The sequence below is a fragment of the Necator americanus genome, chromosome III, assembly GCF_031761385.1.
Source record: "Necator americanus strain Aroian chromosome III, whole genome shotgun sequence".
Taxonomy (NCBI): Eukaryota; Metazoa; Nematoda; class Chromadorea; order Rhabditida; family Ancylostomatidae; genus Necator; species Necator americanus.
In genome coordinates this window covers 29,859,986-29,873,094 of record NC_087373.1, presented here as the reverse complement: position 1 = coordinate 29,873,094, position 13,109 = coordinate 29,859,986, and the positions used below count along the sequence as shown (strand labels likewise).

Sequence of the window (13,109 nt, the reverse complement as noted above, 5' to 3'; positions counted from 1 at the left end):
CCTAAAATTTAGCTGACTTTACTATAAATGGGTCGTTAGTGAGGCAATATAATGGTGTATATATATATATATATATATATATATATATATATAATATATATATATATATATATATATATATATATATATATGGGACCAGTCACTTTTTGTAATGTATTTTTGTTATTTGTTCTCTGTGTTCTTCTCTCTCACACACACACACACACACATCACACATCACACATCACACATACACACACATCATACGCATACACACATAACACACATATCACACATACACACATACATACATACACACATACACACACATCACACACACATCACACACATCACACACATACACACATCACACATACACACATACATACATACACACATCACACACACACACACATACACACATACACATACACACATCACACATACACACATACATACATACACACATCACACACACACACACATACACACATACACATACACACATCACACTTACACACATACACACATGGACAACCATGTAATAAATAAATGAGCAAATAACAACAATGGAATTTTTCAGCAGCATTGCAGGTGGATTAAAGGCATCACCCCACGAATCTGGGGTGGTATCAGGTGGAGTATTCGTATACGGGATCGCAGATTATGGAGAAGTGGGTGATTCCGTTCATTTCTTGCTAATCGGCGTAAAAAAAACGCCTTCTTAATCTAATTAATCTGCGTATGTGTGTATGTGTGTATGTGTGTGAGTGTATGTATGTGTGTGTATCTGTGTGTATGTGTGTGTATTAGTGTATTATGAGTATTATGAGTATGTGTAGTAGTATTGTGTATTATGAGGTGCGACGAGTCCCACAGCATCGAGTTTGTGCGCTAACGCACAAATTGTGCAGTAGTCCCCCGCAATGACTCCGAGCGAATATGTGAAGAAGTAAGCGAAACGCTGTGAACCATTGTATGGCCATGAAAGCTGCTGTGTTGCGTTTCACCTCTATATGCTCTGGTGCATGCCTATTCCCACCGCCCGTTTCTCTCATCAGCCTCTGAACACCCTTACTTCAGAGATTCTCAACACGAATGAAACTGGCTGCTTAGATAGCAGCTCACTGTTGACATGATCTGACGTGGATCCATATCTTTGTCATTTCGACCATGACAGTCCTGTCATTTCACGCTAGCACATCGTTGTCCGCTAACTGTTGAGGAGAAATAGAAGAAAAACGCATGCTTCGGATAATGTTTCCAAATTTTTGCGGAATCGAAGGAATATATAGTCGAGTCAAAATGGTATGAAGTACGGTGCAGTTGCATAAGCGATTGCGCTCGATGCGGAGCTCTAGAATTAGCGGTTGGAATCGAGGCGGAAATCGCGAACATCAGCAATGAACGGTGGTAGAAGTGGTCCTCACCCGATCCTAACCGCTGCGCTCCACCGCACCTTGCTTCATGACTCTACTATATGTAGATGTAAGATCAGGTTTGAACACTCTCCAAATAAAGTAACGAAGTAAAATGACGAATTTAGGGAGACAACCATGAAATCATCACTTTAATCGGTGATCATTTCGTGAGTGCTTAAATTTCTAGAACGAAAGAACGAAAGAAGCGTTGTCAGAAAAAAATACAAATTAAATTTGTTGAAAAATGCCACTACATTTAATTTCTATTGATCAGTGAAGTGGGAGGAGGCGTGCACCAGAAGTCTGATGTCCGGCGTTAGACGCGGGTTCAGTCTGGTTTATATATGTGAGTTACACCTTATCGTTTTGTGACAAATCTTCATATATGTAGTTGTGCCTTGCTCTTAATCTTAATATGTGGTATATTTATCTATGTGCAGTTGGTATCGAACTTGTTGGTTTGGGAAATGAACGGAATGAACCCGTCTTCGATCTAAGAGGGTACCGCCCCTTCTCCACCAAACACGACAAACTACTCAGAGCTTTCTTTCCTTGTTTTTGAAATAACATTTGCAATCTTATGTCCCTTTCGTTAGTTTTATCGCACGCTTTGCCCCTATTCGCAAAGGTATAGCAGGGCCAAAACGATATGAAGCACATGCGCACACGGCATCTCTCGAGGCCCTTTGACAGAGCGCAGGGGTTGGGAGCGTGCTGAAATTCTTCCTGGCACCACCTATCGCTGCCACGGTCAAAACTCGGTTCCAACTGCTGCCTCCACCGTGCCGTCTCGAGCGCGTACGCAAGTGCACCGCAACTACGCTCTGAATCATGTCGTTTTGACTCGGCTATAGGGTTTCTGCCCTGCCTTTTTTTTATACAACTGTGCATGATTAACCATCTTTTTAAGCAGAGGCTCAGAAAAACTCCAAAGTCCAACCAAATAAGAACGCTAATCATGCATATTTATGCAAATATGGTAGAAATTCCATCTTTTTCTTCCTTTTCAGCGCTTGCCCGCTCAGCGGCGGGATCCCCTTTTCCGGTGATTGGACGTCTGCCCGATCAAGGTGGATGTCATCTAGCTTCATATTAGTATGAATCAGACCGCGTCAGTGCTATTTAGGCAGTCCCTCTTTTCCTTTGTCGGGTACATCTAATTCTATGCCGATCTTACTTATTATCGAGGAAAGTTAGTCGTCATTTGGACGTGGTCGTACCCGTACTATCAAACGAGTGTGTCACGCATCTTCGGTACTATGGGTGTCATGGACAGTTTCTGCCTGATATTTCCTTTGAAAATTTGGTCAGGGTGAATGACACCTATCGTCCATCGTAACAGCTTCATTTCAGCGACCTCAAGAGGACTTTCCAATTACTTGATCGCAACTGGCGCTCAGAGCTATATAATACTTCAGGTCGACCTTTCTGTATGTCTTTGATTTGCGAAGGCCGCATAATCTCTTGTCAGAGACCACGCCGGCAGTTAATCTTCACTTCAGCCAGGCAGCGTTTAAACGTTACGACACTCCGTTTATGACACTCATCACGTACTGGATTTTTTCACGCCAGGATCTAGCCCAAACTTTGCCAACCCATTTAGTATGCAGATGGTGACGAAACCGCACTAGTTCGTTGGAAGGTGGGCATTGTCTTGTACTTTGCAGCCGATGATGCGTCGTCAAACGTCTTCGTGCGGTGAGCAGTCGAATGGGCCTATAGCTGAGTACTCTGCTAAGGTCCCCTTATTCTTCGAGATAGGTGTTGTCGTGCTTGTCTGCGTCTTTTCTTTGTGCGAAATCCAACCACTACAAACTAATATGGAGGATCGCATTAGAAGCAAAATATTACATATTCATACATTCATACATATTCGTACTCATACATATTCTATGGAAAAGGAACGAAATGCCATAAGGAACAGGGAAAAACAACTGTGAAGAGCCTATCTTCTTAGGCACTGGCATGTTTCCACAGCATAAGTAACTCGTCACGTAACACTTAACTCCTGCGGCGCTGCAATGGGCGCAAAGATGCACTAAGCTTGTATTTAAAAATTTATATACTCTAAGATATGTATGTGCACTGTATGTGTTGTATAACGGATTTGCTTCCATTGTATGCAATACTGTTCTCCGAGAAAATAAGCACTGTAAAAACATAGATACCCTCTTCACACGTTTATTTAACATAAAACCATTCGTTATTGCTTCATGTCTACTACTCTTGGATTTGGTACCTAATTTGCACTCTTCTGCAGTACTCTTGCCAATTCCTCTGGTGTCATATCTGGGCATGACTCGTATCCAACGTCGTCTCCAGCCTGAACGCAAGTAGATTCAGAAGCTAGTTCAAACGTATTTCAACGTAGCACCATGCATTCATTCATTTTTTCTTTCATTCATTCATTCGTCCATCCATCCATACATACATATATACATACACTCGTCTTCCACTCTCTTATATATGACTATTATTCTCTAAATGCTGAAAGCTGCCAAGGGAAATTCCTACCCCTTCAACTAGAGGTAGCTGCACAGGTTGTGGTGGTAGCGGTACTGGTGCTGGTTGTGGTGGTGGAGGTGGTGGTAGCGGTGCTGGACGTGGAGCAGGTGGTGGTGGTGGAGGAGGAGGAGCGGCCACGACAGGATGACGTGCCTGTAGTATAACCTTAAACTGATGGATAATCGGGTACAATTTATATGGACAATAGAAAGCAATTTTCTGGATGATCACGGAAAATCGCTATTAATATTCTGGGTCGACTCTGGATTTCAAACGATGCAACCCGTAATTTACAGTTGCATTAGCTCTTTCAGGTGAATTTCGGTGAATAGAGCTCAAAGTGAACTCACGTCTGCGGATCTGGACATATTGCTGCCCTCTAGAGACCGGATCTTTTCAGCTGTATCATGTGCCTCCGATTCCTGTCGGTGAAACTACTTCAAGTTAAATGGAAACAAGAAATCTTGCAGTTCTATGGCAAATTGATGAGAAAAAATTGTATGCTCTCCCAAGATATGTCTCAGAACGCGTAAATTAAGAGTTTGATCAAAACTTAAAATTACGGTAACGATACGAAGGCAAGAGTTTTTGGCAGAGCGCAGTAGCGATAGCACAGCTAACCAAAACTCGCACATGTTTCAATTTTGAGTCATGGACAGGCTCCATTATCGACGTCCTTTTCTTTTTAGCACAAACCACTATCGAAATGAATACGACTGTTGAGAATACAATTGTCAGTGGCAGCCACATGTTCACTTCTGAATTGATTGAAGGTCCACAGTCAGGTGAAATTTCCCTGAATTCTGTTAATTAACCTGGCGTTTTAACTAGCCGACGATGATGGACTTACTTACGCTTCTGGAATTGAACGACCGTCCTATGCCAGTGAACTAGAACAACTGAGGGAATGAAGGATACATTGCTCATGGACCGAAATGTTTTCAGTGCATTGTTTATCATCTATCTTGCTTTAGCTTAACCCATGACAGACTTCTCCGGTCGCAAATGAAGGGGTCGTAAGCGAATGTACGCTGACATTAGTGGCAGTAGGGTAGCATAATACTCAAAACAAAATAATACGTAATATCAAATAAAAACACACAAAGTATTATATAAAGATACTGGCGTAGCCGAGTAACATGGAAGCACCAACATTTTGTTTCGAAGATAAATAACGTGTTGACGATGTGATAATGGGAGCACTCAAGTCCAACATTCCGCTGAGGCAAATTCTTGCAAAAGAGATGATAACTTGAAACTATTTCTAAAGGATGAAGAATTCAATTATACGATGTTCACGACAGTTTGAACGTGCATTAAATAGAATTTAATGACTAAAGAAGCTCAGATTCAGTGCACATTGTTAGGTCTGGAAGATCACAAATACTTAATATTACTACAAAGATTTCGACATAGGGGACCGAGAGGAATACTTTGAGTGGTCTTCTATGGAGGAAGGTTTGCCTCGATTTGCCCCTACTGTGCCACAACTAGGGCGGGTGTAGTGTAGCGGGTAGAGGTTCCGCTTCCTGCACGACTGATCGGAGGTTCGAATCCGCCCTAGTGCTCACCAAGCTTTCGACCCCCCTGGGCTCGATAAATTGGCACCAGACATGTCTGGGAGGATAAAAAAACTGATTTGACACATCGGCTAGCCACCGCAAGTCATTGTATAGCCAGTTCGTAAACCTCAAACGATTCTGAATTGAAATGGACGTGGGGGCGCATCCCAAGCGGATTAATTAACGCCAGAAACTTCATCCTTTATCCTTTATGCCACAACTGTTGGAAGCTCAGATGCGAAGCCGTTAAGATTGTTGCGAGGTCCAACCTTCTGGAGAATCTTCGGTCCTGGAATCGAATCGAGTCGCAGATTCCTCAATGTGCGCGATTATTGTTCTTGTCCCTAGTTGTGATGTGTTCTTTTTTTCATTGCATCTATGCTTTTCTACTTCCCAGTTCAGTGCTGTTGCTTAAAAAGTGCTGCTGTTCTCTCACTTCTCTCAGCTGCACTCTGTTAACCTCCAACCATGGCATCGTTCATCGCCCACTTATAGCAATGGTAGTTACAGTCTGGTCAAAACTGCGTAAAGCCTGATGCAACTGCGTGAGTTTCTGTGCTCGAAGAGGAGCGGCAAAACCAGCGGTTGCGATCGCGGTGCGACCCTGCTACTTTCATTCATTGCTGTAAGTGGGAGGTTAGTGATGGTCCCACCTCGACAGCAACCGATGGCTTCACCGCGCTCTACGAGCCCAGCCGTTTGTAGGCAGAATATCACGAAGCTGACGTCGTGACGTAATCCCCGGGAAAAGCTAGTGATTTGTTTTTAGATTGCGAGATCAGAGGTGGTTCCGCTCACCTCTCCCTGACTGTCGTAAAAAGCGGTTTGGGAACCGCTATGGTTACTACGAGATATGTTTTACTTGAATTTTTTTTACTTGAATAGGCTGCTGAGAAGACATTATTGATCTTCGATCGATCGCACTTGGATGCGACGAGTGTACAAGGGTGGTGCGTTGCAAGTGGAATCGTCAAAAAGAAAGTCGTCTTCCACGCCGTTTCCTACGACAATTAGGGATAAATGAGCGGAACCACTCTTGATCCCGCAATGTACAACCCTGACTTTAGATTTTCCCACAGATTGCTGCACCACGTCAGATTCGTGGTATGCCGCTTTCAAGCAACTGCGCCAAGTCTCGAGTGCTAGCTATGGCCTTCGTTGTTGTGTGGTGAGATTCGGCCTGACTCTTTCTCAACATACCTACTAACCTTTGGTTGAAACTAGAAGTTAGGCAGTTTTTAACGCTGTTCTTATCCGATAAAGAGTAGTTGTGTACGTGTTGAAGAATCTGTGTAAGGAACGAATGGTGGAAGTTTCCAAAATACGGAGAAATTTTATACAGCAACATATGGTTATGCATAGTAATCAATGTGTTTGCGCCTCTACAAGTACAAGTAATAGGATAAAGTGACTTTTACTTTGAAAATATGCAAAAAGTACAACGCGAGAAATTTCACTAATATTAAAGCAATCAATAAGACCATCAGAAATCTACCACGTTAATGTTTAAACTCTTTCCTGAGCAGTTCCATGCCAGGAGCAGGAGGAGCGCCTGGGATGTGCTCACATTTGTAGGTCTCCGGGTTCGGTTGGAACGGGAAGCAACAGCAACGACATACTTTTTCCTCGACCGCACGTTGATTGACGTAGGATGTTCTGAAGTTTTGTGAGTAAGGAAGAAATAATTGGGAAGGTAAATGCGAATCCAGAAGAGGCTTACTTTGTCTGAGGTAAACAGGAATACCATTCAAGTGATAGGACATGCTGTCGGAACATTGGCTCAACTGTCGACAGATCCACACGAGCTGTCGGCCATAGACGACATTCACCGCCATTTTCCTTAGAAATGAGTGTTTACAGGTGCATAATGTACTCTACAGGAGTCGAAACGCGTGCCATACGCACAAACATAAGTTGCCGCAGCATCACTGTAGCACAACATACAAATAATAGGGTCAAAGCGACATGAAGCACGTTGCAGTTGCGTAAGCGGTTACGCTTGAACCGGTGCGATGGAGCGTAGCGGAAAGGATCAAGAGGGGACCCTTGCTAGCGCCACTTATCACTGCAGTTCGCGATGGTCTCACCTCGATCTCAACCGCTAGCCCCATCTTTGAGAGCAGTCACCTACGCAACTGCGCTGCGTATCATGTCGTTTTGATTCTATTTCATAAAATTGTCGACAGAAACATAACACAAAAATACACACATAATACAACAGAACTTCTAAAGAAACTAACGTTTAGAATTTAAAATAAAAAGTTCCAATCGCGCTGAAACAGTGTGTGAGGACTGGAAGCCGGAGGAACCCACATTCCCTTACATCCTTCTTCTTCGCACTTTTTTCGTTCCGCCACGCTCGGTAAAGTTCTTTTGAGGCCGACTTTTGGCTGTTCTAGGCGATCAACACATGGATTAGCATGGCCGCGTGTGTATTTCCGTGAACGTCTGTTTTCGAATGTCGGGTTCTTACATAACTTTTTTCCCTTTTGATTTTAAATTCTTATTCCCTTTTGTTTAGAGGAAATGCTTGAAGGTTCAAGTATGTTGTTGAAATTTCTCGAAGCTTCCTTTCAAAACTATAAAAGGACGCGAGAGAGTGTGTTAAGAAATTCCTTCGCCGTAATGCATTTAAACCATCTTCAAATTCGAACCTTTATTCTCTACGGAGATCAGGCTCAGGATGAATATGATCCAGCGAACGATCTCTTTGGATGTGTCACTTCCAAATGCCGTAAAATGAAAAAGAAAAAACTAGATACGATGAGGGAGCCCTATAAGTTTTCCGAATTCAAACTGTACGAACAGATGCCGCAGGAAAATCTAGATTAATTGAAATGAAATTCAGGTGCGTTTTTCTGGTTTGTTTGTGTTTTTCACAAAACTTCCTTAAAGCTAGTTAAAAACGAAAAAAATAGGGATAACGACAGGAGAGGGCTCTTCTTGGGCATAATAAATACATTAAGACCTGAAGTGCAGCAATTTCCGAGAAAGGACCACGTTTCCGAGCAGAGTCAGCAAAAATCAGGTTGTTGTCCCAATTCCTCTCTCGAGTAGTTTCAGATTAGAAAGGTTTAACAACTGCGTCTCAGATAAGCTGCTCAAAGATTTGGCATCCGTGACCTACTTGAATTACTTGAAGGAAGCGTACCACGGAATTGTCGTTGTTGGGATTACTCCAAAAAAAATGAAAAGATTAGGACTGTAGATCACGAATTTTAGCGTGAATACGCTCACTTACTCCTAAGTGTCCTCAAAAGGTGTCCGTATGAGAGCCGTAAGCGTACGCGTTACGTTACGCCGAAAACCAAAACCGCGAGCTGCTGAAGCTCTCCTCTCTCCCACCAGCTAGCAGACGCAGCGCGTATGCTTGTGTACGTGGGATTAGGTGTCTCGTAGGAAAATTTGATCGAGTTCGAGTCACGGAGAGTTGAGCGCAATAATACTCGCGATCTACATCCCGAAACATATCTTTTTCGTGGAGTTCCCCAAGATCATATATCATTATCGATTTCATCGTGTGCTGCTTTAAACGATTAAACGACTTAAAGATGCTGAAAGATGGAATATAAAATGCTTAAAGATGGAAAAGTCTAATTTTGTTATGGGCATTTGAAGTAAAGAAAGGGGAATAACAAGGAAAATAAAGCTGAAGTATGATTTCTAATATATTCTTGCTCCTTCTCTCTTTTTTCTTACTGACTCCTTACTAGTATTTGTAGGTAGAGAGGAAGAGAAAGGAGTAAAAAGGAAAAAGGAGTGAATTGTGATTGCAAATAGATTTGCTGACGATATTTTTAAATTCCAAAAATAAAAAAATAAAAAAAAATGAATAGAATGCAAACCTTCAACTGATCGTAGTCAACTTCGCATGCATCGACCTGACTATGACCATTCAGGTCGTTTGCTGAGCATACCCTTTCTGCGACGTAAAACGGAATCACAGGACGACCACCCTTGATCCTGAATCATGTAAAAATAGATGTTACTCTAATAAATCCCATTATTTTAATCAACTTACGTAAATGGACTAAGATTACACTTCTTCCTCCCACCATATCCACAACTTTGCTTATACGAACATAAACCACAAGGTTTCTCGGAGCGTAGCACGAATTGCATGTAATTGTAGAAATTATTCAACGCCTAAATGAACAGCATGTGTCCTCCACCATCACTTACAGTACAATCTCGGAATTTTCTTAGCTTACGGTATCGTAACGCTTCACGAATGTGTAGAACCAGTGCAATTGACAGACGGGTGTCAGTTGTTTGAGATACGTAACCTGAACCGGAGAGATCAGTCTTTCTAAAGTTTCTGGTGATTTCCATCAGGAATCCGCACATTCATAACAAAAATTTACAGTAGCGACCAAAAATCAATTGATAAAGAGTTTTTTGAGGTTTTCTCTTCTGAGAATCACTGAATCGTCCCAAAATTTGCACTACATCTATCATTTGTAATTAGAAATTTACTCTGAATGATAGGTTCATTTAGTTTTTTAAGGATAGGTACTATTTCCGAAAAGCCATAAATGGTTCTTTTTTCACTTTTTCAATTTTTAGTTTATTTTGTGTATTTTTTTATGTTTTTCTGCCAGATTGTTTTAGTTTTACTGTGACATGCTCCAAATGCCAAATGAATGAAGTTCTAGCTATAATCTGAATACAATGAAAAAACACTAAAACAAAAAAAATTGCCAGAAAAACACAAAAATTACACAAAATAAACTAAAAATTGAAAAGGTGAAAAAAGAACATTTTTAGTTTTTCCGAAGTAATACTAATCCTTAAAAAGCTAGGTAAACCTATCATTCCGAATAAGTTTCTAGTCCCAAATAACAGATCTGGCGCAAGTTTGGCGACGATTCAGTGACCTTCAGAAGATAAAACCTCTGGAAAGCGTTTGTCAATTGATTTTTGGCCTCTGTTGTATGCTCATCGATTAACTGATGACTTTAGGCGCTTCGTAACACTGCATGAGCTTCAAGATTGTCTCACATGCAGTTCGTTAAAGGCATCACCCCACGAATCTGAGGTGGTACGGATTTCAGGTGGAGTATTCGTATACGAGATAGTAGACTATGGAGAGAAGGGTGATTCCGTCCATTTCTTCCCAATTGCCGTAAAAAAGGGCCCGGAAGATACGGCTTCGAGCGTTCCTGCGCGCTACGTTCTACAACGAGTTCGATTGGAGCGCGCCCGCCTTGTGCACGCGCCGCATCTTCCGGACCGTTTTTTAGGGCAATTAGGAAGAAATGGACGGAATCACCCTCTTCTCTACAATCTACGACCCTGTGTAGGCATAACCCACCTGAGACCCGTACCACTTTGATTCGTGGGGTGATACCTTCAACGTTATCAAGACACCAGTACTAAGGGATACTGCACTGTGCGTACATTTCATTCGCCTTGGTGACAATCTGTAAGAACGCGGTGGTTCACCAGCCCCGCCGGTCGGTGAGATTGGTCATTTTGTTTTCCCTTTTGAGTTCTTGCGTAGGCACTTAGAACGATATCGAGGATCGGTAAGGAGAGAGGAAGAGTTCGATGGGATATGCATAGCATCAAAGACGTGGGACCATTTTCAAGCATTTGATAAAGAAGAAGTTGTCGAAACGTCAGGCCACTAATGAATTTTCACCGAAACCTCGTTAGTAGAAGAAAAAAAACATAAATTCAGTCCACAACGCGAAGGTTTTAGGAAGAAAGGACTTGGATATTATATCAAAAGTTTTCTTTATTTGCCCTCTGAGTACCTGTGTTTTTCTCTTAAAAAATGCTAAATTTCGGGGGGAAAAAAAGTGAAATTTACTATGAGAGTTACTGGAAACAATACAACTCTATAAACTACCCCATAAACAATCTCAAGAAAAAGGTATAGTCATATTCCCAGCTACACTTATTGATTTTTCAAAAACAACGTCATTTTCACGCCAGTATGCGAACTTCCTCATCTCACTATTAATTTCTAGAGAAATTCCTGTGTTTGCCTTACTAAAAGGAGGTGTAAAAAGCAAAACGGAAGAAACTAAAAAACAAAAAGGTTGAATCACTTGTGGAGGCTCTTATCACATTGAACTACTACATTTATTCTATACCGTACAAAGATTTGTTATTCTTTCAGGAAAGCTTTTTTGAGGAAGAACTAACCAGGTTCTTTGTTATCGAAACAAAAAAATCTTTTCTGTAAGATGTATTCATGAAAAAAAAAACTCTTTTCTTCCAAGAGTCTCCCACTTTCAGTAAACTGAATGAAAGCTTTTCATTGTTTTCGTCGTCATATAATGGTTTCGTCACTATATGGATAGGATTTGGAATTTTTTTCGAAGAAAAAATTTGTTGTGCTTCAAGAAAACTCTGACTGACAGTTGACAGTTACTGTCAAGTCTGTTACTACTGTTTGGAAACGTCCTAAACAAAAGTTGTAAGGATTTTCCACTTTTCTGCTAGCAACAGCATTTTGTTTTTGTCCAGAACGCAAGGGACTTCACCGAAAGTATCTAATTTGAACTCACCGAACCCTGCGAATCCGGCCATACACAAGGTCCCCAACTGCTCCAATTACTACAGTCCCGATTTCTTGTGGCATTCGAGTAGACAGCTGCTAGTTGGCCATAAACTGAAAGTACAGGAAAACTCATTCCTGAGTTGTCCACAGTTGCCTAATAAATTAATTCATTTCACCGTAATGCTTCAGTTAATCCGTTCATCCGCAAAAATATATAGACGTCCTACATTTTTTTCGACTAAAATATCCGTCCAATAATATGTGGCCATAAATCGGCTAATTGTTAGGACCTAGTAATGTTTTTATCGGTAAAATTAGCCAGTTTATACGATCCGTCCGGTTTTTGATCGTTTCGTTGACGCTAGCGTAATTGGGTTAACGAACCAAGCATGAGATTGCGGATATCAGCAAGAAGAACGAACGGTGTGAGAAAAAAAAGTTGTTTTAGAATCCTGGAAGAGATTTTATCGAGATTTTTTTCTCCTGCAAGTTTCTAGACATTGCCGTCAGTAACAGGTTTTTCTCGGATAATAGATCTATAGCAGATTCTTTTTTTTCCCCTGGGGTGAGGGGAGGAGTCTTTCACTTTGCAGTAGCAGTGTCCGTACTGCAGAGATACTCTAGTAGAACCCACACCAGTAAAAAAATTAAAGAAAAAATATACCAGCGAAAATGTCAGACAAATATTCCATTTTTGGTTAAAACACACCAAATTACAACATTGACTCTACTTTCAGAGAATTCAAGGAATTTTCCTCGACGTCTTTAACTGGAGTAGTTTTCATGTTGTTTTCCCCCTTAATTTGTTAACACAGATCTAAAGCAGATCTTTTTTTTTCTTCTTGGTGTGGGAGGAGGAATTCTCTCAGTTTGCAGTAGCAGCTTAATCATATGCACATAGTCACCGACGGACTTCTAGAAACTTCTTTTTACGTCATGTGCTACCAAGAAATCAAATAAATAAATGACTAGACAGATGAAGACAGATAGATGGAATTCCTAAAAAAAAGTCATCCAGTTTTGTGAGTAATTCGTGCAGCTCCAGTTATGAGTACAATTACCGTACGTACGTTTTTTGGGAGGTTTGATGGGTTTGATGGATTGGATGAGAGAGGGACACAATCAGTTTGG

At 41.3% G+C, this 13,109-nt stretch overlaps 2 protein-coding genes across 4 annotated transcripts; both read right to left on the bottom strand.

The window, feature by feature from the left end:
* Window positions 1-3,639: 3,639 nt before the first annotated feature.
* On the bottom strand, window positions 3,640-5,121 carry RB195_011400 (uncharacterized protein; the record flags this gene model as incomplete). Of its 3 annotated transcripts, XM_064192792.1 has the most annotated exons (6): window positions 3,640-3,723; window positions 3,915-4,058; window positions 4,256-4,327; window positions 4,539-4,701; window positions 4,760-4,782; window positions 5,059-5,121. In XM_064192792.1, the coding sequence occupies 6 exons, from the start codon at window positions 5,119-5,121 to the stop codon at window positions 3,640-3,642; spliced, it is 549 nt and encodes a 182-aa protein (XP_064050374.1). The 3 variants fall into 3 exon arrangements, with proteins under 3 accessions (XP_064050374.1, XP_064050375.1, XP_064050376.1); XM_064192793.1 differs by lacking the exon at window positions 5,059-5,121 and having other exon boundaries at window positions 4,756-4,832; XM_064192791.1 differs by lacking the exons at window positions 4,760-4,782; window positions 5,059-5,121 and having other exon boundaries at window positions 4,527-4,655.
* Window positions 5,122-6,966: 1,845 nt separating this feature from the next.
* On the bottom strand, window positions 6,967-12,111 carry RB195_011399 (uncharacterized protein; the record flags this gene model as incomplete). The annotated part of the gene is made up of 6 exons (XM_064192790.1): window positions 6,967-7,123; window positions 7,188-7,306; window positions 9,313-9,430; window positions 9,489-9,613; window positions 9,679-9,753; window positions 11,986-12,111. 6 exons carry the CDS (start codon window positions 12,109-12,111, stop codon window positions 6,967-6,969), a joined length of 720 nt encoding a protein of 239 aa, XP_064050373.1.
* Between the last annotated feature and the right edge of the window lie 998 nt (window positions 12,112-13,109).